This window comes from Alligator mississippiensis, chromosome 2 (assembly GCF_030867095.1).
Source record: "Alligator mississippiensis isolate rAllMis1 chromosome 2, rAllMis1, whole genome shotgun sequence".
NCBI classification, from domain to species: Eukaryota; Metazoa; Chordata; order Crocodylia; family Alligatoridae; genus Alligator; species Alligator mississippiensis.
Window position 1 is genome coordinate 14,542,950 of NC_081825.1, and position 27,299 is coordinate 14,570,248.

At 44.9% G+C, this 27,299-nt stretch overlaps 1 protein-coding gene across 5 annotated transcripts in view; it reads left to right on the plus strand.

Moving 5' to 3' along the window:
- LOC102574531 (charged multivesicular body protein 3) overlaps positions 1 to 27,299 on the plus strand; it is a 52,127-nt gene that overhangs the window by 22,518 nt on the left and 2,310 nt on the right. For 2 of the 5 annotated variants that reach the window (XM_059721456.1, XM_006271494.4), the window contains one exon: positions 1,846 to 3,992. In XM_059721456.1, the coding sequence (XP_059577439.1) occupies positions 1,846 to 3,424 (1,579 nt within the window). In that variant the 3' untranslated portion in view covers positions 3,425 to 3,992. Of the gene's footprint in view, positions 1 to 1,845; positions 3,993 to 9,565; positions 9,716 to 15,338; positions 15,400 to 22,214; positions 22,395 to 25,322; positions 25,445 to 26,963; positions 27,079 to 27,299 lie in introns of those variants that run through there. The other 3 variants (XM_006271496.4, XM_006271497.4, XM_019478365.2) reach the window with 3 other exon arrangements.

The following is a 27,299-nucleotide window of genomic DNA, read 5'->3' on the forward strand; positions in this document are numbered from 1 at the left end:
AGCCTGAGGAATGTGTGTAGTCCCATATGTAAACAGGAGCACGCCCTTTGACAACATGCTTTCCTGTGGGGAAAATAGGCAGAAAGTAACCACAGCTCCTAAATGTAAAGGATGCTTTTATTTCCATTTACATGCGATCAAAACCCAGACAATTGAAAACAATTGTTACAGCTGCTTCCACAGTAGTGACTTCTGCGCTGTTGTAAAACCAATAAAATCCTTAAGTTGTAGCCACATCGTGTCACAGGCAAACTTGCCTTGAACTCCAGTGACAATGTATCACCTGTGCACGATCATTTTGTAGTCTGAATCCTAAATATCTACAGAGGTATAACATGAATTGCACTAATACATTCTTAGCCTGAATGTGCTTATGCAAACTAACATGTGACTCTTTACTTTTTTTAAACTTGGAGCATCTTAAAATATAGCACATTCCAGAGTATGGAATTCCTAACTAGTCTTCATAACCTACTCAAAAATGGTCTTTTAAATAAAATCTAAATTCATATACAACTGTTTCCAATTATTAGTTTGGATTTTTCTTTGTCTTGCTAAGTGTGAATGCTCATGAATAATTTTCATCAGGACGCTGCTATTTCCCACTAAGAGTACCCAGTGCTGCCATCAATTAAGTCGTCTTCTACTAATGGCATAATATGCCAAGGCTCTTTCCAAAAATAATAATGTTGCCTTTTTGATGGGAGCAATCTTATTTTCTTACTTGGGGAGTTAAAAAAAGATACAAAAAAATGATCCATGTGATAGAAAAAAGATTCTTTGGCTGGTGAATTTATGACTGCTCTTACCCCATTGCATGACTTGTAGTGTTTGGAAAGGGACAGCTTGTTGTCTGACTGTTCATAGCTTGTGTTATATTTGAAGATGGGTCTTGAAAAACTTACCAGACACCTGCTACCTGAAAAACTAAATTAAGTAATAGGAGGAAGTCTCAGAAACAACACTTTGTTCAGACAAGTCCTGCAGATGCTGGAAACAGGAAAGGATCTAGGATTTCTAGAGTGCTGTCATTAGATCCAAACTGGGAGTTCAGCCCCTTTTAATCTGTGACTTCCCAGATATGCGCTTAAAGACCAAATCTCTTGCCTTGTCCCAGCCTGCTGGAAAGTAAAGTCGGATTGTCTCCTACACCTTCAGCCAGAACTTCCTGGCAGATTGCCCCTGCTTTTCTCCCAGTCTGCTGCCAGCATCTTTTTAATTATCTCACTCTTCTGAATGGCTGCAGTTTCTGCCTCCTTGTACTCATGGCTTTGCCAACTAGCCAGAGTGTGAAATTAACATTCTTGTCTGTTTCGTGGCCTCCATAGGGTTTTTAAAAGCAGACCTAAAACAGACTAGAGTCTTGCTAATTTCACTCTGCCACTGCTTGACAAGACTATGAATAACAGAAGCACTGGAGAGGTTAGTCTGCAGACTCAGGAAAGAATTGCTGAAGCAGTTTATGTAGTAAAGGTTATCTTCACAACTGGAAGGGCTAGAAACTTAACAGTGTCTGTAATTAAAGCTTTCCACTGTAATGAATTGAAATCTTGCCATAAGAGCCCTGATCTTTGTATTACCCTGACCCCTGTGAGTATAATAAACTTGTAATTAGCACTCTTCCCTTCCAAGGTTTTACAAATTCATGTCCTTTTAGGCAGCATAGTAGTATATCAGTAGATGCTTGCTTTTTCCATTGATATAGAGTACTCTTGTTTCCCACTGACTTCTCTGAGTTTATTATTAGAGCTGCAAAGCTCTTTCAACCAGGCTTCCATTGAACATCTGAGGATTGGTATTGTAGAAATATGAAAGTGTAATCTTACTTGCTGCTTTCTTTTGTAGATACTGCAAGAGAAGAGGCTGGGTGAGATCCACATTAATTATGTCAGTCCCACAAACCAGCACCTCCAAGGGAAAAGTGATGCTGAAAGAATACAGTGGGCGCAGAATTGAAGTGGAGCACATTTTCAAATGGATCACAGCACATGCAGCTTCTCGCATTAAAACCATCTACAACTCGGAACATTTAAAGGAAGAGTGGAACAAAAGTGACCAGTATCGAGTGAAAATATACCTGTTTGCTAACCTTGACCAGCCTCCAGCATTCTTCTCTGCACTAAGTGTAAAGTTTACTGGAAGAGTTGAGTTTATTTTTGTGAATGTAGAAAACTGGGACAACAAAAGTTATATGGCAGAAATTGGGATCTACAAGACCCCATCTTATGTGCTTAGAACTCCGGAGGGAATTTACAGATATGGGAATAACACTGGTGAATTTATATCTCTGCGTGCCATGGATACATTCTTGCGCTCACTGCAGCCTGAAGTTAATGATTTATTTGTGTTGAGCTTAGTTTTGGTTAATCTGATGGCTTGGATGGACTTGTTTATCACACAGGGTGCTACCATAAAGCGCTTTGTGGTTCTTATTAGCACTTTAGGGACGTATAATTCTTTATTAATTATTTCCTGGCTCCCTGTGTTGGGTTTTTTGCAGCTACCTTACCTAGATAGCTTTTATGAGTATAGTTTAAAACTGTTCAGGTATTCTAATACAACTACTCTGGCTTCATGGGTAAGAGCTGACTGGATGTTCTACTCATCACACCCAGCCCTATTCCTCAGCACTTACCTTGGTCATGGTTTACTAATAGATTACTTTGAGAAAAAAAGAAGACGCAATAACAACAACGACGAAGTCAATGCCAACAATTTGGAATGGCTGTCAAGCCTGTGGGACTGGTATACCAGTTACTTGTTCCACCCCATCGCTTCTTTTCAACAATTCCCCTTCGAATCAGATTGGGATGAAGACCCAGATTTGTTCTTAGAGCGCTTAGCTTTCCCTGATCTCTGGCTTCACCCCCTAATACCCACAGATTATATAAAAAACTTACCCATGTGGAGGTTTAAATGCCTTGGCATCCATTCTGAAGAGGAGATGTTGGAAGCGTCTCCAGAAAGTGAAAGTGACTCTGAGAGCGAAAGCAAAGAGGTCTTCAGTAGTGAAAAGGAAGCCTCTGAGGACGACGAGCTAAACACAGTTCACAATCCCAGTGAAGGAAAGCCTCGGTGCAATGCTGACACCTGCTCATGTGCCAAGAAATATTGTCCTAACGAGCCATATGAAAGGAAAGCTCGGTCATATGGGTCATGTAGCTCTACAGAAAACATGGAGCCAGATTGGTCAGCTTGGCCCTCCAACATGTTGCACTGTACAGAATGCGTTGTATGTCTAGAGAATTTTGAAAATGGATGTCTCCTCATGGGTTTACCATGTGGCCATGTGTTTCATCAGAATTGCATTGTGATGTGGCTAGCTGGGGGGCGACACTGCTGCCCGGTTTGTAGGTGGGCTTCTTATAAGAAAAAGCAGCCATACACACATCAGCAGCCTTTGTCAAATGAGATCCCATCTTAGCTGTGTGCTAATGTCCTTTGTAAGCTTTCAGTATATTACTGCTTGCCTTTTAAATGTTAGTCACTTAAAGATTTTGTGGTTTGGAGTTTTAGTTTAAATGTTAGTGCAGTGAACGAAAATATACATGATGCTAATGTTAATGACAGAATCATTTGGTTGCCTTGTATGTTGAAACTGGATGCATACTTATTGTACAATAATTTTTTTCTTTACAATGTTTGGAAACTTACTGCTGTTTTTTGTAAGCACAAAAATCAAGCCTAAAACAAAAGCATATTCCAGCAAAAGTTTACAAGTTAGAATGTTGGGTGAACATTGGAATTCTAACCCGCGGTAATTGCTTAATTTTAAGTGTTTCTTATTTTAGAGTCTGTTCAGCACACCTCTGTTGAATAATGTATGTTCTATGACAGTACCATTTAAAAACAAATCCTTGAAATAAATTATTTTAAAAGGAGAAGGCTGCAGGTTTGTAATGTTAATTGTTTTGATAAATATCCTCTGTGTATGGTTGCAGATGTCTTGCCAGTTTGATTTATCTGTGAAGACAAATAAAAACGTAATACAATTTTTGTCTCTGTTGTATACGGAAGCAATGCAAAAACCCATTTAGTGCAACTGGTTATCTCATTCCAAACCATTTAAATGATTGTTTCAGGTGTGTGCAAGTCCCATGCATCATTTTTATGGTGTTGCTGGAATTCATTTTATTATTGCAGTGGCTCCCAAAGTATGTTAGGCACTTGCCAAGCAAAGGAAAACAGCATGTCCCTGGCTTGAAGTGTTCTCATTTGTAAGCATTTCTAAGCCCATGTTTTGTGTCTGTGTGCACTTCTGCTTAACCCAGTGATTCTCTGATTTGCTTTACCAACTACTTTGTTAATGGGAAATCTTCCCTTCAACCTGTCTCCCCTTAGGACCTTTCTTCTATGGACAGTCACAAAAAGTATAGAAGCTGTGGAGTTTAGTATAAGTACTGCTATGCCTACAGGGCAGAGTGCTATCCCTTAACAACTAAAGCAGCTTTTATGATACTGTTGTTTAAATACCAAGTTTGAAATGACAAAGTCCAGTCATTTCCTGGGGGAAGAGAGATGGCTGTTTTTAATACCATGAGAAAGTATGTTCTATACCTTTGTGATGCAGAGAACAGATGGAGATATTTGAATGATATTCTTCAAAATCATCTAGCTGAAAATCTAGTATGGAAATTTTTCAGCACAAAAGGTAATTGCTTAGGAAAATTTTATGAGCACGTGTAAAAAGAAGAAAGGGTTAGAATGTAAAGTGTTCTGCAAAGTTTACCTTGTACCTGCCATAATAGATGTTATAAAAGCAAATGACTTGTATTTGTTTTGCTTGTTCTCTGGTTCATAGCCTTATACATAGGATGGTGGCAGTTAAGCAGAGGTGAATGATGGGGAATGTGGATGCAGATCCTTTTGGATGCACTCCATCTCGTTTCCTTCCAAGCACCATTTACAGTGAATTTGGGTGTTCATTAGCTAATGGCTTATTTAATGGTGTTTTTTGTGTAGAAAATCAAATTTATAAAATGGATAAGTTTTAATGCTAGAAAGTAGTTTGCCTGGTGGATAATGCAGATACTAGAATATTTATCGGGGGCAGGGAACCTTTTTTAGTTATGTCTACTTTTTCCTCATTTCTATTCCCAGTCTTCAAACAATAACTGTTATAGTGAGGAACTGATGTCAACAGGGGATGACAGTAACTGTTTTACTTGCTAGGACGTATTTCCTCAGATATTTTCCCCTTCCTCTAGTTCGCACATCTACATATTTGTAATTCTGGCACCGGTCTTGTGGAGGAGTGCCCTGGTTGGGGTAAAGGAGTTACTTTGGCAATTCAGAGCGTTTGTATTTTAATTCCTGATTCAGTAAAGAACTCGGGTTTGTGATTAAGCACAAGGAAGCATCTAAGTCCAGGTGGTTTCAGGACATTCCAAGTTGAACTAGAATAGGGCTGTTGCTCTAAATTGAGGCCTCTGCAACCTGAAAATGGGGGGCCTAGAAACACCTGGGTGAAAATACATAGGAGACTGGCTAGTTTCTTGATCTTATATTAACAAATGTTTTTAGAAGCAGGACATTGGCTGCCGTGGTCCCCCTGCTTTTCCTGTGGCAGGTTAGGGTGTTATGTTGCATCTTGTATCAGGGTTGATGGTAGCTTTATGATGAGTTTAGAGTATTTGTATAGGATGGTTTGGATAGGGATGATCCTGCCTCAGGCAGGGGGTTTGGCCTAGATGATCTCTGGAGGTCTCTTCCAGCCTGACTTTTCTATGGTTCTGGTGTAATGAAAACAATATCAAATTTACTAAATTAGCACTATAAAAGCATATGTCCTTGTACATGGATATCAAGCAAACATGCACTACACTGCAACACAAATAAGAATCTCATGAAACACCACATACCAGTCTGTTTCTGTTTGGTAAATTAAATTAAGCAATTGCTGTTTGAGCAGTTAGGAGGAGAGGCACAGAGGACATAGCTACAGAAATGAAGTTGGATTCATATGATTCATGGTAATGAGATAATGATCCTTTCCTCTGTAGATATCTAGGTTGTGAGTGGTAGCGAAAGTATTTTTTCCATCTGTCTGCTTGCTAGCCTGTGCGAAATAAATTGCTTAAACCAACTTCCTAATCTGCTTCAAACCCACAGCAACTGGCATACTTATGGCAGTCTAAGCGGAGAAACCACTGTAATTTGTAGGTAAAAGGTTTGATTTTGAACTCCTTTTCAAAGTGAATACAAAAGTGATCACTATACTAGTGTTAACTCTTCAAAACCTTTTTGAGTAGTTGTTCTGATAATACATGTGGCATGTACACAATATGTGATGGTGTAGTCTAATAGTTTTATTGCACTGAGTTGGGATGACCTTCATGGCTGCCTCACACTTTCTGCTACTTAGAGTAATGGGCCTGTCACTCTGGTGAAACATCTATTCTACCACCACCATCTCTTCCTTTCCTGTGAACAAGCACTATATAAACGAGTCCAAAAGAGTCTTACCTATTGCCATTCTATTTCATACATAAGGGGGGCAGTTATTACAGCAGTACAACAGCAGCCTGTTATTACAGCAGCCTGTGAGATACGTAGACGCAATTTACCTGCTAAAGTAATGCAACTTTTGGCTATTACAACAAACAGAAAATAGGTTAGTATGATTGACCCGCTTGTGCAAATATTATTTGAGGAAAAAAATGAGAGCTTTACTTCTAATTTAGGTGTCAGAGTGGAGCCCTGGGCATCAGAAAACCCAGGTCCCAGCTCTGCTGTTTGACCTCAAACAAATCATTTTCAACCTTCTGTGCCTCAGTTTTCCTCATAATGGGACCAGTCCTAGCCATGACTCTTAAAGGTCACTGAAGTATCTAGCTGAGAAGTGCTCTGCATTGTTCAATCCAAATTTAAACCTATACAAGAAAGTCAAGGTAGGGTGATGGCTACTATTGTCTCTCCATCCATAAGAACTCTACATGGCTATAGGCTCCCCAAACAATTACTTTTCTTTATCCCAACTCAGTGTGCACACTGTAGCTAAGACCAAATTCTGACGGTGATGTAACCAAAACCAAATCCAGTCAATATCTTGTTAGGAATTTTTAATTTTCTTGGCTGTTCTTAGGTTGAGATTACAAGGATGGCTATAGCACCTCTCAAATAATTTCTGGGGCCTGGAGAGGCCCTGTCTAAAATTCAGCAGCCCCTCCTATAGCCAGCACTGCCTGAAATCTGCAGGGCTGTGTGCTGATCTGCCATGGGGGTTTGTCCCCTAATCATAGCTTTCAAAGATGGCTTTGGAGCAGTTCTACTGTCTACTCCTCGGCCTTCAGTTGAGGAGTATATTGCCCCATGCTTTTATGTGGCATAAAGCAGCTGGAGTATAGTGGAAGATCTTGCTCCATAAGCCTTTCCTAGTCCCAGAGAAAGGAGCCAGACTGCTATCTGCCCTACCTGTATTCCATCAAAAGCATGGCACCAATTCAGCTTGAATTTAAACTGGTGCCGCTTGGCTTATCCCAGGGGACTTGCATCTGTGCAACCAGGGGAATAATTTGATCCATTCTGTTGGAAGGGGGGGAATATAAACTAGTTCCCACACAGCATGATGATATACGGGAGTGTAAATACTGGTATTTTACTTGCTTCCCACAGGTACTTTGTTGTCAAAAGGGAATTTTTGCAAGACTGAATTGACAGGAGTCTGTGTGCAGACATAAACACAGGTGCGGGAGTGTCTTTGGGCAAAAATAACAACACTCCACTCCCTTTAGCTGTGTTATGCTAACTTCCACCTGCATTGAACCTAGTATGATGTCTTTTATGGGAACTGTTATGGTGCTGTGTACACAAGAACGTTTTCTCGTTTCTTTCCATGAGTGGTCCAGTTACTGCTAATAGACTGCATCTGCAACTAAAGACTGTCATAAAAGTAGGCACCACAGGACAATGTCAAACAGTGGTGCAGGGAAGAAGAGGAAGAATTCAGGATTCAACCCTAGTAGGTTTAAAGCCATTATCCAAATTCTAATATTTGCTTGTGGTAAAAGTTCGTGTGTATGATAGATCACTACAAGCACAGAGCTATACTATTTAGGGGGTGGCAGGGTTGTCAACACAATTTTTTTTTTTTACTTTCAATCTGAAAGCTTTTTACTGACAGCCAAGCTCTTTTTTACTGACACACATTTTCACTGATATATGTCTTACTTAATGTAACTCCTGCCCTCCTGCCTGATCCCAGTTAAAAGGGCTGAGTTCAAATTTAGGGATTTGACATCAACCAGAGTAAAAAGGTTTGATTGTAAAACCATAGTAAAAAAGTTTGCAGTATTTTTTTTTCTTGGATTGGTAACCCTGCTTTACTGCACTGATGGTCTTATACTGTGCTCCCCACCTCTGCTGCCAGGGACCCCTTACTCACCCCTACACCCAGATGCCTCTGCCTGCACCAGGTTCCCCCAGCCCATCCCCTAGGCTTATCCCCACCAGCCCTGCTCCCTCTGTCCTAGCACGGACACCAAAAGAAGCCTACCTGTCACTCAGCAGCATTACAGGCAGCTTGGGACACAACAGCAGTAGCACACAGCTGAGAGAATGCTTCCTGCAGGGTGCTGTGCTCCTACTTAAGCACCAGGTAGTGCTGCCATTTTCTCTTTCGGAGCTTTGATGATGATTATTATTTTTTTACTGATTGCTTAAGTCTTTTTACTAACTTTACTGACAGCCATTTTCAGCCTCATTATTTTTTACTGACAGTATATTTACTGACGTCTGGCAACTCTAGGGGTGGGAGAAGATTGGAGGTAGATATTTCTCTGCTCGGGACTAGTAGAATCATAGAAAATGAGGGTGGAAAGGGACCTCAGCAAGTCACCTCAGCCACCCCCCTGCTCCAAGCAGGACCGTCCCCAACGAGCGGGGGCACTTCAGCAGCCAATGTCCCTCTTTTTTGGAACGTCGATATATGCTCAAGGGACCCCAGGTAGAGGACCATGCCCTCCGCTACAAAGGCAGGCAAACCCACCCCCACCCCAGTCCATACCCATCTGACCACGGGGTGATTTTTTTTTTTCTTGACCCCAAATGTGGCACTTGCTTTATTCTTTTTCTATAGTCAAAAAGTGACTGAAAACTAACAGCTGGGTACGTCGGGACTGTGGCCAGGGGCGAAGGCCATGTTTTGCAGCCCCTGGGACGCTTTGTGAGGTCGCAGCTGGGCCTCGCCTGGGTCCCCTTGGCGTGTGTGCAGTGCCCCCATGTGTCCCTCTGGCCCTGGCCTCTCCACAGCCAGGAGAGGGGCTGGGAGGGGACGCCCTAGGCCCCTGTGAGCACCCAGCACAGGACCCTGCCAGCATCTGCAGCAGCCAGGGCATGAAGGGGTTAAACAACCCCCTGCCCCTTTCTGTGACGCTCCCTCTGTGACTGTGTACAACCAGCTGCACTTAAAGGGTTAAATGCCCACTTCGTGCCAGTGCGCATGCGCAGTGCCGCGTCTCGCCCTCCCCTAGCGGCGAGCTCAAGAAGCGTCCGGCGTTATTTCTTTCCCCACCCAGCGGACTGCGCACGCGCTGCAGCGGCCACGTGACCCTCGGGCGGAAGGAAGGAAGGGAAGGGAAAGGAAGGGTAGGGCCGCGAACCTCCCCGCCCTTTGCTGACGTAGTGGAGGAGGGGACGGAAACCCGGAAGGACCAGAACACGCAGGGCGGCCATGGGCCTGTTCGGGAAGACCCCGGAGAAGCCGCCCAAGGAGCTGGTAATAGCGGGGGGCGGCCGTTGGCATGGCGACGGGCTAGGCCGCAGCCAGGCCCGCGGGGGGTCGGCCGGGGCGCGGGCCCCACGAGAGGCTCCGGTGGTGCTGGCAGGTGGGCCGGGCAGGTGCGAGGGCGCCGGGCGGGTGATGCTGGCCAGGAACTTCCCCTGTGGCACCCCCACGGCTGGAGGGTGTGAGCAGCCCGCAGGCCCCGAGGCGGAGCTGGTAAATCTCCAGCAACTTGTTGAACGCGGGCCTGGTGCGGGGAGTGTCGGGGGCAGCGGAGGAAAGCGCGTCGGACGGGGCGAGAGAAGAGAATCCTCCCTGGAAGGTGCCCTGATTCGCGCCCCATTGAGGGCCAGCCCTGGGCGCAGGTCGTTGGACTCGGTGGGGCAACCGTTGAAGAAGACGCAGCAGAAAGTCTCCTACGAGAGCAGCTCGTCCCCATGGCTGGTCGCTTTCACAGCTCGCCGCTCACCTGCCAGGACAACTTCTTGGCACCCCTCCTCGTGTGCCGGGCGTCGCGGCACCCGGAGCCGTGGGCCAGAGCGGAGCTAGACTTGCGGTCGGATGAAAGCGCGGGAGCGCGGCCGTCCCCAGAGCTCTTCCCGCTTCTGCCTGGACTGCAGGCGGGAGGGGGGTGTGGGTCGGTGGCAAAGCACCTCTCCAGCGCTGGTGCCCCTCTCCTGCTCCCCGAGGTCCCGTAACCATCGGGAAGCTGTGGTGGAAGGGGTGGGAGAGGGTTGTTTCTGCTTTCCCACAGCCGGGAAGTGACTCGCAGTGACTGACGCACACGCCAGGGGCTGAGAGGGCGGTCGAGTGAGGAGCTCGTGACCAATTTATTTGTTCCCCGCGGAGGTGGGGGGCTTTGGGTAGGAATGACTACGGGACCATGTTGCGTACCAACCTAAGGGATTTGGTTTTCTGCCTAGAACAGGGGTCGGCAACGTTTTTGGCTGGAGTGCCGAAAACCCCCACAATGCTTACCTTGGAAAGTGCCGGTCTACAAAGTGTGCAGCAGATTTTTTGTTTTTCGAAGGATTGTGTCAATCAGGAGCATGTTGACATGTAATTTTGGCTTTGTCCACATGCAGATGAAGGACCAGTTTCATTTAATATGTGGAGGGGTTTTTTACCTGACAGAAGTAAACTGATACTTCAGGTCAAGTAGCCTTTTACTAAGTGGCTCTAAATAGAAATAGGGATCTGTACATAAACCTAACACTGAGTTCATTGAAATTGGCTAAAAAAAAATCTCAGATAAAAGTGGCGGCATTTTGTGCGTAGAAGAGGTCTTTCTTGATCCATTCCCCTTCCTGCAGGGACCCATTGCAGTATGAACCAGTTTTTAATCCAGCCTGTCTCCTCTTCTTTCATACGATGTCAGAGACCAACTTCCAAATCTGAGCCATTGTCTGGTGTTATCGCGCAATGTGTGGACTCCATCTGCCCCATCCGGGCATTTGTAATCGCAGCTTTTGACTGCGTGCTGTGCTGTTGGGCACTGCATTCGCACAGGGAGCTGTCCAGGATGTTCATCTTGTGAAGTGTTGTTTTGAAGCATCCATATTCAGATCTCAATCTGTTCAGCTTGACCCGTGATAATTTTTCCAATCCAGCCTTTCATTTGCTTACATAAAAAGACATTGTTGACTCTACGTCCATCTAAACTCTTTGAATCTCGGTATACAAGTTTCCTGTCTGCTTTGGTTGTAAGTCTGAGTTCAGAGAGAAACAACACCACTGTGGAAGGCGGTGTTCAACTTAATGATTAGTACCAATTGATTTTTTTTTTCCATGCCAACCCTATGTTCCAGTGCCTAAAATAGCCTAACTAGGGAGCACTTGTTAAATTAGTAAATATGATGTGAAATTACAAGGATAATATTGCTATTGCTGCTATTAGTTACCTAAGACAGGACACCGAGTTTTATGCCTGTTCCATTTGCTTGACAGTACAATTTACAGCCATCTGTGTGATTTCTTTTTAAATCATCTTTAGATCACCAGAGACAAGTATCGCCTGTGAAGTCAAGCCCCCGTAGGAGTCAACTCCTTTCCTCCCATAGTAGTGGCCTGGGATCCTGCTCTTCTTGGGGACAGCTACCCACCCCCACTACTAGCTAGCCACCACACTATATCTGTTTGCATGAGTAGGCCTAGGATTTTTTGTCTCTTTACTGCCACTTGCACATTTTATAAAGTAATGAAATGCAGTCCATGTTCTACAGCTTGGAAACAAAGGTGCATAAAGATCAAGTGACTTACTGAGAGTCTGATGGCAAATCTGTGGCTGAGCTGGAAACAGAACCCAGGCCCCCTTCATCGCTGTCTTCACCTAATCATGAGGCCAGTGTTAACCAGCAGAGGAGACGGAGCTGAGAAGTAGCAGATTCAGCTTTGACGTGACTATTGCTATGGTCCCACCATGCTATCTTAGACAGTAGCATGAATGAGATTTAAGTAGAGCTGCCCTGATATATCGGTCCGTGTCGTATCGGCAGTGCTAAAAGGAAAATTGATGTTATTGGCAATTGGCTTTTTTTGCCAATGTGGCTGATAACGTCACCAATAAATGTGACGTGCGTGCACATGGCCACAGCATGCATGCAACCAGGAATGTAATCCGGCAGTTCAGAGAGCAGTGTCTGGCCAGTAAAGCCTGGGGGCCGCAGATCGAGGCCCCCATGGTGAGGGAGGGAGCGTGGGGGCAGGTGCTGCCCAGGCGGGGCAGGGGGTGGGGCAGAGCCATAGGTGGCTTCTCTGTGGGAGGGGGGGAGGGGGGCAGCTCCCGCTGCTGTGCACACCCTGGGGGAGGCACGTGGGGGGGGGTATGTGCCCCCTGGATTTGTGTGTGGGGCAACGGTGGGCTGCAGGCTGGGTTGGGGGCTGCACCGACCTCTTCCTGGTAGGGGGCCTGAGCCAGGGCTGTATTTGGGGCAGGCAGTGGTGGCACTGGGAGGGGGGACCATGGGGTGTGCTGTGGCCACCCCAAAATTCCTCGTAGTCCCCCCTCCCAGTACTGCTGCCTACCCTGAGCACAGCCCCAGCCCAGCCTCCCTGCCAGGAAGAGGCCAGCCCAGCCCCTGGCCCCGAGCCTGCAGCAGGCAGCCCCCTGTGCATAAATCCAGGGGGCACATGGCCCTTATGCCTCTGCCTGGGGTGTGTGCAGTAGCAGGAGCTGCCCACAGCTCTGTCCTGTCCCCTGCCCTGCCCTGCCCCTGTCTCTGCCCCACTCCCTCCCTCACTGTGGGGGCCTCAATCTGCCCCCCCATGCCTTTTTGCCCCTCCCCTCAGCAGACTTACCAGCTGGACGCTGCTCTCCAAGCTGCCGGGCTGCACCTTGGCAATCGGATCAGTATCGGCCAATATGGCTAGTTTATAAGTGACCATTAGTATCAACCAAAAAAATATTTATTGGTGCACCCGTAGATATAAGACTTGTTTCCATAGTAGAGGTTTAATTATAGTTAATTTTGGGCCAGCTGGAAAATAGGTTTGTATGTATAAATCTGAGCATTCAATTCATGGTAGCTTGTTTCAGGATGTAAGTATTGGAATAAATACTTGTGGAGTGCCCAGACAAGTAGCTAGATTAGCTGGCTGCTGTTAGTTGACAGTCCATTAACTGGAGTTAAAAATAATAATAGTAATAATAATTCTAACATGGACTTGCCTGAGGGGGAGTAGACAGCCTTCTAAACATCTGCTTACCAAGCTGAGGCTTGTGCTCAGGCTCACATCTCACCCCAGCAATTTTTTGTAGTGCTGTGCTTGCCTGGTTCTCTACAGAAAAATAAAGAAAACTAACCCTGGAAAGTAGAGGTGCACCAATACATCGTTCCCATACCGTATCGGCACTGATATAAGGAAAATTGACATTATCAGCAATCGGCATTTTTGACTGATGTGGCCAGTAGTGTCACCAATAAATGCCGCGTGCATGCATGCAGCTGCTGGGCAGCACACAGATGGCCCAGAGTGCTGAAGATGGGATCAGGACACCTGCATGGTAGGGGCATCTGCAAATGTGGTGCAGGGAGGCACTTGCAAGGTGGGCTGCCCAGGGGTTCATGGCTTGCACTGGTACGGCCCACACAGCATGCAGCCCTCTCTGGTGTGACCTGTGCATCCTGTGGCCCCCAGCTGCTTAGTTAACATTGGCAGTCAAGGATGATTGTCTTGTCTGTGGATCTGTGTGTGGCTGACAAGGCCAATACGGGATCGACAGGTTCTATTGCAACTCGGGCACGTGTTTCCATGCGGGGTGGATGGCTCTGTATTCTTGATTAGGTCTGCGGCACACTGTTTCTTCCACTCCCACTTTTTTGTGTCCTGTTGTCATTGTGAGGTTTCAGAGTACTGAGATCCTTGAAGTAGGGTCTTCCTCCATTTGGGGCGGTCCTGGGTGATAGCTTCTCATGAGTTGATGCTGATGATGCATTTTTTCAAGTTTTTGAAGCGCTTTGTCTGCCCTCCTCTTGAGCACACACTTTGTCTGAGCTGGGAGACTAGAACTAGCTTTGGGAATCGGAGTCGGACATCTGAACAACATGGCTGGTCCAGCAAAGTTGATATTGATGCTCATGGTGTTTGCTTGTGAAAGGACACTAATGTTGATGTGTTTGTTTGTTGGCTGCTTAGTGGGACAGCCCTGGATTTAAAAATCTCTAGGGAGTGTGTCCTTGAACGAATGCCAGTGTCGGAAGCAGTGGAACAACTATTGAAGAAGATATGGCAGGAAGTTGCCTGCGAGAGCAGATCATCCCCATTGCTGATCACTTCCAGCAGAAAATGTGGAATGCTGCTAGAAATATTTCTTCCAGTCTTGGTTTTGCTGCTCTGGCTTTCTCTACACTTATCTTACTGCCCATAAAGGTTATACTGTTGCTTAAGAGAAGGAAAAATATAAGCAGGGAGCATTCATTAAATTGGGGTTTTTTATTTAAAGCCTGTAACTGAAAACTGCTAAATTTCTCTGAAAATCCTGCTAAACTATCTGAGCTTCCACATACATGAATCTCCCTTCCTCTTTCCTCTTCCAGATGCACATTTTCAATTTGTTCCAGTGCTGCAGGTTTCATAAACAGTAGCTTGTTTTTGTTTGATAGGTCTTATGTGGTGCTGGCCACTGAAGAGCACCAGGCCCATTAGCTTCGGTGGCTGTCAAAGGCCTGATTCTGATGTTTTCACTCCATGAGCAATACTTTCTATGGGACTGGTCGAAACACATCCCATTGCGCTTGCTCCACTAAAATTGTTTTCTGCAACTCCATGCTTGGTTATCGGAATAAGTTCCATTTGGATAAGTACAGATCTGCTGCACTTGCACATCAGAGCAGTTGTTCCATTCTGTGGGCCAACTGGAACCCCTTTCCAGGTCTGGATGTATTATATACATACAGATGTGTATATCCTCTAAACTGGACAGAGTAGTTGTCTTGGAGTTCCTGCATGGCATGTGGCGCATGTACATAACTCTGTCAGAGGCTTGTTTCCTAGGGGCAGGGGTGCCATGTCTTTCTAAAGAGCTTATTTTGTGAATATGCTTTAAAAACCTACCTACAAAGCTCACTTCTTAAAAATGGGTCAGTTCAATGATATCTGCTTTCTTTTCTTTTTTTAGGTAAACGAATGGTCACTGAAGATGAGGAAAGAAATGAGAGTGATAGACAGACAGATTCGAGGTTCGTATTTTCACATCTTTTCCCTTTCTCTATCAGTTCCTATGAAAATGCCAGAAAAGCACCCTTGAACTTCTCAGGAACGTTAATCTATACATTCTAGATATAGAAATGAAAAATTGGATGAAAAGTCTAAACCTGCTCTTAGGATCAGATACAGGCTTGGTGTAAGCATTTGAAACCCCTCTGGAAGTCTGTATGGGGATGATGTTTCAGAAGTACTTAAGTCTCATACACTTTCAATGCAGGTACCGCTCCTAAATCCCATTTGGTAAAGTGACTTGAGTTTTAGGGCCTAAGTTGCTTGGCACTTCTGAAAACTTTAGTTTAGGTCAAACTATCCAGGAACCTCAGCTATGTAAGTCACATTTTAGGTGAAGGAAGCGTGCACTAGTGTACAGCAAATATAAAAATCAAGTGTAATTTACCTGTCATTTGAGGCAGGAAGTGGCAAACAGGAGGGTGTAAGATAAGGACCAAGGTCTTGCTTCCAGTAATCCAGGGGAATTTTGTATTGGTTTCAGTGGGTGCAGCATTAGGCCCTCTGTATAGTCAAGGAAGGGAAAGGTGCTTGGTCTTGAACCGTGCCATTATGTTTTCTGATTTGTTTCTTTCTCTCCACCTTCCCAGCAGCTGGAAAGTGGCAGAACTGAGCTGTTCACCAGGGTTTTCTCTGGGGCCATGTTGGCAGAGGACTTTCTGTATTGGCTTTTGGTTACTGGATATTTGTTTTTATCTGCCCGGTTCCTATTTAATCTCTTGGCAAGTCCAGATGTGTGCGCGTGTGCAGTTTGTGGTGCCTCAGAGCTGTTTGAGGCACTGCAGACTGCACACGGTGCACTTGCACCCATTCACCATACTGCAAATTAGCAGTACGGTGTCAAAATTTAACACTAGATCCCAGTGTCGAAAAAAAAACTGCCACCAAAAAAAGCAGCATAGTACACATGGCAGCAGTGTGCAGTGTCAGAAATGGAGCCTGGCTGTCCAGAGCCATGCTCTGACTGCTGGCCAAGCTCCGTACAGCCAGAGCAGTGCCGCTGCTATCCTGGGACACCCCCAGGACCCCCGGTAGGGCTGCTGGGGCAAAGGAGTTGACCCCAACCTTTTACCCCACCCAGTACAATTTGGCAGGCACCAGAGCGTGCATGCAGGGGTGTGCCCTGGGGCAAAAAGCAGTAGGGCAAATATGTGCTGCTACTATTCATGCTGTGGGAAATGTGCGCACTTGTCTGGATGTGCCCTCTGTGTCCATCTGTAAAATGGGGACAAAGTCTGTGTACCTTAAAGGAGCGCTGAGACTTTCTTATGTTCATAAAGTGCTTTGACTTCCACTTGTATCGGATGCTATTCTTAAACTTAAACAAGTATGTCAGACAAGAGACTAATCCTATCTGCAAATTTTACGTTAGAGTTTATGCATGTTACAAGAGCAAACTGGGTACATCATTGTTCTTGGTGACCACATTTACAAAGCTTGATTTCATCTCAGTTTTAGAAGGGTTTTAGTATTTCACTCAATGTAGCAGTAAGGGATTAGTCTACATAGCAGACAGATTGATGCAAGAAGATCACTGTCAGAACTTTTTTTTTTTTAAATGTCATTTTAAAGTATACAGCCTTGCCTTGTGTATGTTGAATCCAGGTAAGTAAGGTTGCTTGGGATATAATCATGGACATGTCTACCTCTCAGAAGCTCCAGCTGGAATGCAGCAAAATGACAGGCCTGTAAGATGCATGCATTTTATACACTTATCAATGCAGCAGCTTACTGCTAGGAAGCCAATATAGTATGTCATTCAAAGTGTCTTCCTTCAGGCCCTCATTCTGGGTCAGACTTAGCCTCTTGAGGGGACTGCATTCAGAGTACATTGCTGTTTTATGTAAGAACTGGGCCCCATCCATCATTTTCTGTTGACATGCCATGCTAATTGTGTCTGGATATAGCAGCCATTGACCCAACATTTTACTGGGTGTACTTGAGTCACTAGAACAGTTGGCTTCAGATTCCAGTGTACTAATATCCTGTTTCATGCCATCTGTTACTGGATTGTTCTTGTTTTGATGATGCTTTTTGTTTGGTGTGATTTGCTTTTGATAACCAGAATGTTGTTTCAAATTTTCCTGCATGTTCAGATAAATGGAATGCGTCCTATTCTGACTGTGAGGATATTCATTAATGTAGGAGCAGTGTAGGACTTAGTCCTGCCAAGAACATTTTAACCAAAGAGCTTGAATTTCCAGTGCCCAAGAGTTGCAACACAATCCCTTTTAACAGTCCGTTCAGGCATGCAAGGCACAGCTCTGTCCTCAAACCAGCAGCCATGGAAGAGCTACCAGTGAACTGTCTTCGGCTTACTGGTGGGCTTTTAGTATCGCCTTCCAAAGACTGAGTTCACCACTTCTGTGGCACTCTCCCTTCTTGCGATTGCTAGCAGTCTCTTGTGTAACAACATTGTCCATATATAAAAGCTGTCAGTTGCCAGATCATGGCAGCTTGTTGTGTATGAAAATATACAGGACTGTGCTGAATCTGGAAAACATGTGTCAGACTTCAGCAACAAAACCATTTAAATTGTTAGCTCCTGAGCAGAATGTGCTCAGCTCAGTCAGTGTTTCTTCATTGTTTAAAGCCAATGACTAGCTGGCAGGAAAAAAGAATATTTAATTTTCTTAGTATCTTGCCTTCTAGCACCTCAGTTCCGTCTTAAAAATGCAAGCTAAGCCTTTCGATGCAACTGTGAATAAGGACACCTGTCTCCCAACAGACTGGGGAAACAGGCATGAGGAAAGTTAGTTTTATCGGACTGGAAGAAACCTCCAGGGCTGTCCAACACCCTGCATGATACAGGATCTGCTGTTCCTAAGCAGCAGTTTCTGTTGTCCTACTGTTCTGTTCTACTCCTTTGGATCTTCTCCAGTTTCTCAGCATCCCTAAAATGGCATGCCCAGAACTGGACGCAGTAAGATCTCCCCAGTGCTGAATAGTCGGTCACCTTGTTTATGTAGCAAACCACTGGCACAGCTCCATGGGAAACCTGGGAATAAGATCTGTCTCTTCTGATCATCCTTTTACACTTATTATAATTCATCTTCCCTTATAGTGAAGAAAATTTATACAGTTAGATTCTCTTTGCCTTTAGACCAGATGAGTTATACCTACTGTAAAAATAGAGACCTATTGGTGCTCCTGGCCTCCTAAAAGGTCAATGAGGAAGGCTTTGTGTAAAATGGATTCATCTTGGCATTTCCTGCACAATATAGGGGACTTGTCTTCACTACCTTAAACACTCTTATGGGCACCTAGAGTCCCTGCCCCAGTGTCCTAGAAAGTACAGTCATTTATGCTATCTAGACAGCTCCCAGCCACTTATAAGCATGTATTCCTTGTGGCTAACAGGATGAAAACAACACTAAGCCAGACATTTCTGAAGGAGATTATTCGTTTTTGAAGAGAGAATGCTTTCGGTCCCTGTGGATTGGCTGAGCCTGATGTCTTAGAACATCTCTCATCAAATGACATTTGGAGAATGACTCACCCGAAGTAAAAGATTCATTAACTCCCACGCGAGAATCTGCATTGATGGCTCCGTTCCAGCGGAGCCTGTGCCAAAAGTGCAGAACCCGATTTTGATGGATGGATTGTCACAGTCTGCCAGCTCCAGACTCCCATCAGGGTAAAATTCTTCCCCTCTGTAAAGCAAGGAGCTTGTTGCAACACTAGAAATCACAAGAAACATTTGTTTTGAACTTAGTTTTTTCGCAGGGGATTTCACTGAATCCTCTTTGCTGCAGTATGTGCTTAGACCTTCAAACAGATGTAAGGATTCAGCGTATGCAGGCTCTTGTAAGCTAGTTTTTCAGCCATTCTCCTGGAATGGACACATTGCTGGGTCAGGACAACAGAGCTGCACCAGCTTATCCCCTTGTTCTTTCTTGTGCATGTCTCAACGTGTGACTCTCTTCTTTGAGCGCACTGTTTATGGCGTGTTTTCTTGTTGTGCATAGTTACAGTTATCTCCTCACCTCGTTTAAATCTTCTGTACATTTTACTTAAGTCAGATCCTTTCCTTTAAAAAGGAGAGGCCTTGCTTTATGTCAGAAAGCTTGTGAATTCCACTGTATCTCGATTCCAAAATACAATGATTGGGATCTATTTAGTCCAGTTTTCGTTCCATGTCGTACATGTACTTCCTCACGTACAGTACATTTGCATCAAAGACTGGGTGCGAAGCTAGAGACCGAATCAGGTTTGAGGCAGCCACTCACACTTGCCTCCAATCAATCAATCAATCATTTGATGGTTCCAGAGTAGAGGCCTTCCTAGATAATACCATGTTGTCCCTGACTCCTTTGAGAGTGATTTCTAAATGCAAAAAAGTCAGTGTACCAGCTGCAAAATAATATTGCTTCCAAGACCTTGACACATGATGTGTGGACATCAGTGTAAACTGACTTGCACCAATGGGGGGAAAAAAGGTAGACACAGAGTATATTCCTTATTAGAATCCATTGCTGAATTATCTAAGGGGGAATAAACACCAGTATTGGCATTATATGTCTTCAGTTATCCCAAGTTAGTCATTTGTTCAATGCAGCTAGGCTATTACCTCCCCAAGTCCGGTAATCAATGTTGTAACGGTGTCAACTGCAGCAGCAACTCTGGGATAATTGGTCATCTGTTTGCTCTGGGTCCCGTGTTATCTGATGTCAGTGACACCGGTGTGAATATATTGTGTGTCTGGGTCCCAAGCTCTGTTAAATTGTGATGAAACTGTATAACCTGGAAGCCAGATGCAAATATTAATTACTTAATGAACTATATATAACAAAAAAGTGAAGGATTGTTCTGCAAGATGGAGCGAAGAGTTTGGTTAGTATCTGCAGAGTGTGCTGAGACACTGGACCTTGTGTTTACAGGTGCATATGGGGTCTAAATCAAGGGTGGGCAATTATTTTGGGGGCAGGGCCGCTTACTGAGTTTTGGCAAGCCATCGAGGGCCGCATGACAGGCAGCCAGGGTAGGTAACTATTATTTTCTAAAATTTTTTTAAGGGGTCCTGCGGGCCAGATAGAATGGCCTGGCAGGCCACATGTGGCCCATGGGCTGCATTTTGCCCACCGCGGTCTAAATATACAGGTGATTTCAGCTTCCTTGAACGAGAGGAGCAGGGTGGATCTGTAATAGGCACCTTGGGCAGCTTTAGGCATCTTTATGTCCTCACCTCTCATCATAGTGTCTGAGTATCTTCGACAAATGCCTTGCATAATCCACAAACTAATTGGAAGGAAGCAAATATCAGGGGTTTTTATAAATTCTTAGATTGTAAGGCCAGAAGGGACCCCGGGAGATCATCGGGTCCAGCCCCCTGCACCAAGCAGGAAAGACAACTGGGGGTCCGAGGACCCCAGCAAGGTGACTGTCTAGTCTCCTTTTGAAGATTTCCAGGGTAAGCGATTGCACCAGGTCTGGAGGAAGCCTATCCCTGACTGTGAAGAAGTTTTTCCCTAATGTTGAGCCTGAATCGGTCTTCCAGGAGTTTGTGGAATATATTATAGTAAAGATGCTAATGGGAGTGACAGAGTTATTGTGAGAGAAGTGTGTCGGCAGGTGGATTTAGCATTTAGTTTTGAATGCCTGAAGCTGGCAGCCATCTACTTCACCCAGCAGTGAGTTCCTTGCTGGCTGTCCAGCTCCTGGCTTTCTTCTCCTATGGTTGTTGATCTCTTTGGCAGCCTTTTCTTTCTTTTTTTTTTTTTTTCACCCTGTGGAGTGAAGCAGTTGTGCGACGTCATCACAAAAGGCTGATCTCCTAGGAAGCTGGGGCCAGTACTACATGAGGGCTTTGGAAATCAGGAAAACAACCTGAACCTGGAGTGCGAGAGGAAGCCAGAGCAAAGACTGGTGAACTGGAGTGATAAATTCCTGGCAATCTATGTTAATTTAAGAAGGCCAGCTATGGTCTCAGAACCAGATTTAGCTTTCTTTAGGACAGTGGTTCTCAACTTCATTGGATTTGAGGCACCCCTCCATAATGATTTTGAATCGAGTGATATTGAAACTTAAAAACTATTTTATATATTGCAGTGCTTGCCTTCTTGCAGAGGGGCTGGGCAGCGCAGATGGGGGATCAGTCAGGCAAGGACAGGCGTGAGCCAGCACTTATCTGCTTATCTCCTCACACCTTCTGGCACCCCAGGGTGACACAACACCCTGGTTGAGAATCATGGTTTTGGGACAGCTGACTGTAATTGGTAAATATGGAGAGCTTTAGTAACTGAGCCTTGATGCCCAGAATCCCTGGATCTATCTGGATACAATCCTGTGGCTGGCTATAGACAGAAATGAGCGTTCTTTGCTAGCACAGCTGTTTGGGGACCTGAATTACCATGCCGTGCCTTAGCAAGCAGCAGGTCTTCAAAAGAGTTTGGCAGTGATTTTCTTTGGGTGGGAGTTGTAATGGAGGAGGCAAGTATTTTCAAAATGCTCTTTCTTAGCAGAATCATTTCTGCCTTTTCAGGTGGGAGCTGATCTTAGCCAAGTACTGATGGTGTGACTGACTGACTGCAAGGGAAATTATAGAGTTGGAAGTTGTACATAGATTTCACTCTTGGAACTTAAGTAACTATTCTGTTGGCAGTGCATGAGCCAAACATATATCAATGGCTGGCTTGATTCTTTAATGGGGGCTGGTATTGGAGTGGAAAGTGCTGTTATATTAACTTTGAAAGTGGATGCTTCACTGAATAACAAGCATCTACTCCAAAACTTTAGGAATTCCTGACTGTTGTCCATGTTTGCTTTTATTCTGATCCAGATATCCAGAGAGAAGAGGAGAAGGTGAAGCGATCAATAAAAGATGCTGCCAAAAAGGGTCAAAAAGACGTGTGCGTAGTTTTGGCCAAAGAGATGATCCGTGCTCGGAAGGCTGTGAGCAAACTCTATGCGTCCAAAGCACATATGAACTCTGTTCTCATGGGGATGAAGAACCAGCTTGGTGAGAACATCTTTTTGAACCCCAGTGAAATTACTGTTCCTTAGGCTAACTGCAGAGGTTAGGCTTGACACGCATGGAAGAACAGGGACCAAACTCTGCCAGAATTTGGGAAAAGGTTGTATATTTGGATCCATGTCTACTTGACTCCGAGCCTCAAAACCATATTTATACTTGAATCACCTGCTCTGCGATGGAGTTTTTTCTCTAGTGATGCTCAGTAGTTTTCATACCTGGCATGAATACCATTAATACTGAATGCCCCTATATCCCTGTACCACTCTGCAATAAGAACTTGTTGAAGTTCTGCCATGGTCAGTTCTGGCAGGGTCTGTGGACAAGGTTTACTTCATTCAGAAGAGTTTCCTGCATCTTATAAATAACTGTGTTTGAAGCAAGTCATGTGGACTGTAGTGCTTGAGGGAGGATATGATTTTATTATATAAAATTAGGGAGCAGAGGAAGAATTTTTCCACTTTGAACCTGGACTGATCACTTATTTCATGCCACCCCTCTGCTTGGGCCCTCTCTCTCCCCTACCCCCTTCTTTGCCCAAACCCTTGCTGTCCATATTCAAATCTGTCTTGAGTATGCTTTCTGCAAGGTCTTTGATCACTCTCCATATTCCAGCTCCAGTAGCAATGAAGAAAAAAGGGATCTAGGGAAGCCTCATAAGGGGCTGCCTGATGAGAGGAGCTCTGCAATGCAGATATCTTTCTTTTTTTTTTTCCATTCGATAAACCTCCTTTGGTCCACACAGAACCATAGGATCATGACTCATCAGAGCTGTTTGTCTGGTCTGCCTGTGTCAGTCCCACAGGAGAGGAAAAGAGAAATGGAAGCGTAGAGAAAAGCAGAGTCAAGGACAGGACGGGTATACAAGCAGCCTGCAGTAAGAATGGCTGATCAGTGACCGAGGAAACCAGAGGGGCAAAGTTGAACTGCAGGAAAAGGACTGGGGTAGGGAACCATGACTCCCCCAGATATTGGCTGACAGTCTGTGAGAAGAGTTGAACCAGGAAGTGTGACTGCATAGTGGGGCCTGGGAGACAGCATCAGAAGTCAAAAAAGCAACATAAGGTGCAGACAGAAGTGGCAATTTTCTCTTGGTCTGGCCCCCTGAAAGCGCTCTACAGCCATGACCAAACAGAAGTGCGCAGCTGCAGAGCACTTTAAAAGGACCCAATCCAGTGCTGGAGGATGGTGCAGGTAGATTGGAGCCCCCCACCTCAGGAGCTCTAATCCACCCATTCCCCTGACTCTAGCACACCTGGGGAACCCCCAGAACAAGCTCCCTCCCATCCAGACACAGCACCAGAGCTGGGAGAGGAGGGGTGGAGCTAGGGTAGAGACCCTGCAGAAACACAGCCTCTTCAAATTGAAGCAATCCTCCAACAGCTAATGTCTTTTGGCTCGGAAGGATCTGTCTTAACTCATGGCACTTTCTGCAGAGCATCGTGAGTTTAGACCAGGGAGCTGCACTTCTGTCTGCACCTATATATGCTGATGCAGTTGCTGACTGCTCTGGATGTCTGGCTTGTACACAGGATAATGGCTTTACTTGCATTTTAAATTCTTCAGAGTGCTTTGTCTAGAGTGGATGCTAATGGATGTTTGTATTTGAGAGTGAGATTGCTGTGGGGTATGGGACGGTTTGGCTACCAGGTTAGTAAAGCAAACCTTGGAGTCAGTTTCAGAACGTGCAATTTTAATATTTATTTTATCTGTTCAAGTACCATAGTGAATTGATCTGAACTGTCAGTGTGGTAAATCAGGAGACTAAAATCAGTCAATGCGTCATGGTATAGAGGGACTTTAAATTTTTCACTTGGGACAAAATTAAAGGCAATCTTTGCTGCAGCATTGCTACAGATACTTTTTTCCTGGTGCTAATAGGAATATTATAGCCAACACTTTATCATCAAAGGAGTAAAAAAAGGAAGTTGGGATTCATGGCTGGTACTTGTGTTAGATTGCTTTTGGTTTGAACAGCCCTTGAGTGTCAATGAAACCAAGATTTGTACCATTACTGTAGTATCTTAGTAATCTGGGCTAACATTAAATGCATTTATATGGTATGAACAGTAGTACATGCAGTACGCTGGCCTCTCTATAGAGGATTGTCACTTCTTCACTCATATTAGCATTACCTCTTAAAGTTGAGGTCTCGCAACAATTTTTCATTCAGGATTTGACATTCAAGCAACTCAAAGTACCAGTAAAGAAATGCACTTGAGGTGCTTCAGAGAAGCTATATGTTGTGGTGGGTAGTTAAATTAGCCACCACAAAGAACACCAATAAAGCCACCGTAGACTGCAAGCTGGTCCAGCTTCTTGTTGAAAAAGTAGGTAATTGCCAATCATTTGGTTCAGTAATAACTTTCTGTAGCAGAGGTCAGGCTGGCCTGACTTCCTTGCAAAGGGTCGCAGTGACCGCCGTAGGACTTCTGAGTCTCCCAGAACGTCAGACTTTAGAGACAACTTCACAAGAAATCAAGACAGCTGATTTTTGTGAGCAGTCAGGTCCCATGGAGATGTTGCAGGGCTCACTACCTGCATGGAAGCCTCAATAAGGCTTCCCACAAGCAGGAGCTGGGCTTTATGCCCTCTTCCTCTGAAGTAGGTACCAGCGGGGTCGAATCTGTCCTGCCACAGCCTTGGTAGTAGCTTTTGGGGAAACTTGTCAGTGGTGCTCATCATCTCAGCGGTACTTCAATAGAAATTATTTAGGTCTTTCAGAAATGGGTGAGGGCAGGAGCTGCATCTCCTCCCTCTACAGCAGCCAACCTTAAGCATGAAGATGATTGAGTAAACAGGCATTTAATTTCTTAAGAGTTACTTTGATTCCAAAGGGAGAGGGATTTGTACAGATGACTTGTGTTCTGCCAGAGGTAGGCCTCATTAAGAAGTTTTTCATGTTTTCTCTTCCAGCTGTTCTCAGAGTCGCAGGCTCATTACAGAAGAGCACGGAAGTCATGAAAGCCATGCAGAATCTAATAAAAATCCCTGAAATTCAGGCCACAATGAGAGAATTATCCAAAGAAATGATGAAGGTAAGATCTATAAGGCAAGTGATAAACTTCAATAACAACTGAGAAGTTTCAAAGGAGTGGCCAGCCCACAAGTGACACCAGTAGCCTGTGTGTGTGGCACACAGCAGACTGGGGAGGGAGCAGGGAAATGGGGTGGGGGGCTGAAAGTAGGGCAACAGATCAGACATAGGAAGGGGATTGGAGCAGCACCCGGGGAGGGCAGGAGGTTGGCCGCCTCTGTTCTAGCATCTAGACACTGCAAACACGTGGGAAGGCTGCCTGGGCCTCAGAGCTTATGTTGTAGATAGGGGAGACAGTAGAAGAGAAGAGGAGGCATGGTGGTGAAACTGGCTGGGAATTTTTCATGTGTTAAATTTTTGCAAATGATTGTGTCAGTTTATCAGAAACAGACACTTTGCAGGAAGGTCCCTGTGTGGGCAAAGCTCTACTGAGGGAAGTGGCTCGGGTCTGGAATGAGATCTCTGCTGGAGGAATGGCCTGATGTCTACCCTAGCATAGCTGATAGTCCAGAGGTTGGGAACCCACTTGGGTTGTAGGGGCCAGGTTCTAGTCTGTGAGATGAATCGGGCAGGCTTTGAGCCTTTGTCTCTCACATATTGGGTATGTGCTCTAATTACTGGGCTGCTGGGTGTTTTTGGGCAGTGTGTGCCTCCTCCTGATGTACAGTGGGAAACTTTCTAAAATTCTCAGCTGTGTGTGGGGTGAGAAAACCATCGTCTTCCTTTACTGCCATTACAGGGAGACTGTGGTTAAAGGAAAAGATTTGAAGCAGTTCTTTTCCTGTGTTCATACTTCAGACTTCACTGTTCAGAACACGGTTGCACAATGCCATGCCCAAGCGATCTTATCTTTTCTTTTCTTCTTTTCCTAAACCATTTGACTTTGTGTTGTACTTAGAACAGTTTTGCAGTTTGGGTCACAAACCCTAAAAGGGGTTTATAATTTATACTTACACATTTCTCTTGTTCCCTGTGGAATTAGTAATACACAAAGAAAATCTCTGAGACTCTCATAAATGAAACAGTAACATACAGCGTAGGTTCTGAAAGGTTTCGGTGCTGTCAGTTAAGAGGTAAATATTATTAATTGTTCAGTAGTACAGCTAACAGTAGGTGCATGTTTGAGTAATACAGTGAATGACTTCAGTTTACCTCATCTTCTGCCCTTTGGTTGTCCTTTGTCCCACTGGTATAAGGACAAACCTTGTTTTTTTGGCAGGGGAAACTCTTGAGAGCTGGGTGCATGTTTAAAGTAACAAAAGAAACAAGCTCTGCTATGTGCTAACCTCATGGGGAACTCTGGAAATCATAAGCGATTGTGAGTGTGGATGGTGCAAGAGGACAGTGCCCTTGCTCTAGCAGGCTGCTTTAGGGAGCAAAGCTTAAGTTCCCCAGTGTGTCTGACTGCCATAGACCTACTCTGGAGCCAGGAGAGTAACTCAGCTTTCTTGAGGGTCCTGTTCTCCAACTGGGCTTGACTAATTCCCAGAAATGAACATACTGCTCCTGTTACTCTGCAGGCAGGTATAATAGAGGAGATGTTAGAGGACACCTTTGAAAGTATGGAAGACCAAGAGGAAATGGAAGAGGAGGCAGAGATGGAAATTGATAAAATCCTGTTTGAGATCACAGCTGGTAAGTGTATGCGCTTTGTGTGTGTGGGTCCAAAATAGCACATAGATGCCTGAAGTGGTAGAAGGTAGGTGCCAAAGTCTCCATGAGCAGTCAACAAAAGCAGTTTTTCTGCGTAGATGCTCCCTTGCCAACCCCTGCCCCCTGTATCCACCTGCTAGTTGCTTAGTGCCAAAAGTTCTGCTACCAGGCATGTCCAGAGGTACCACCAGCTATTTGGGATT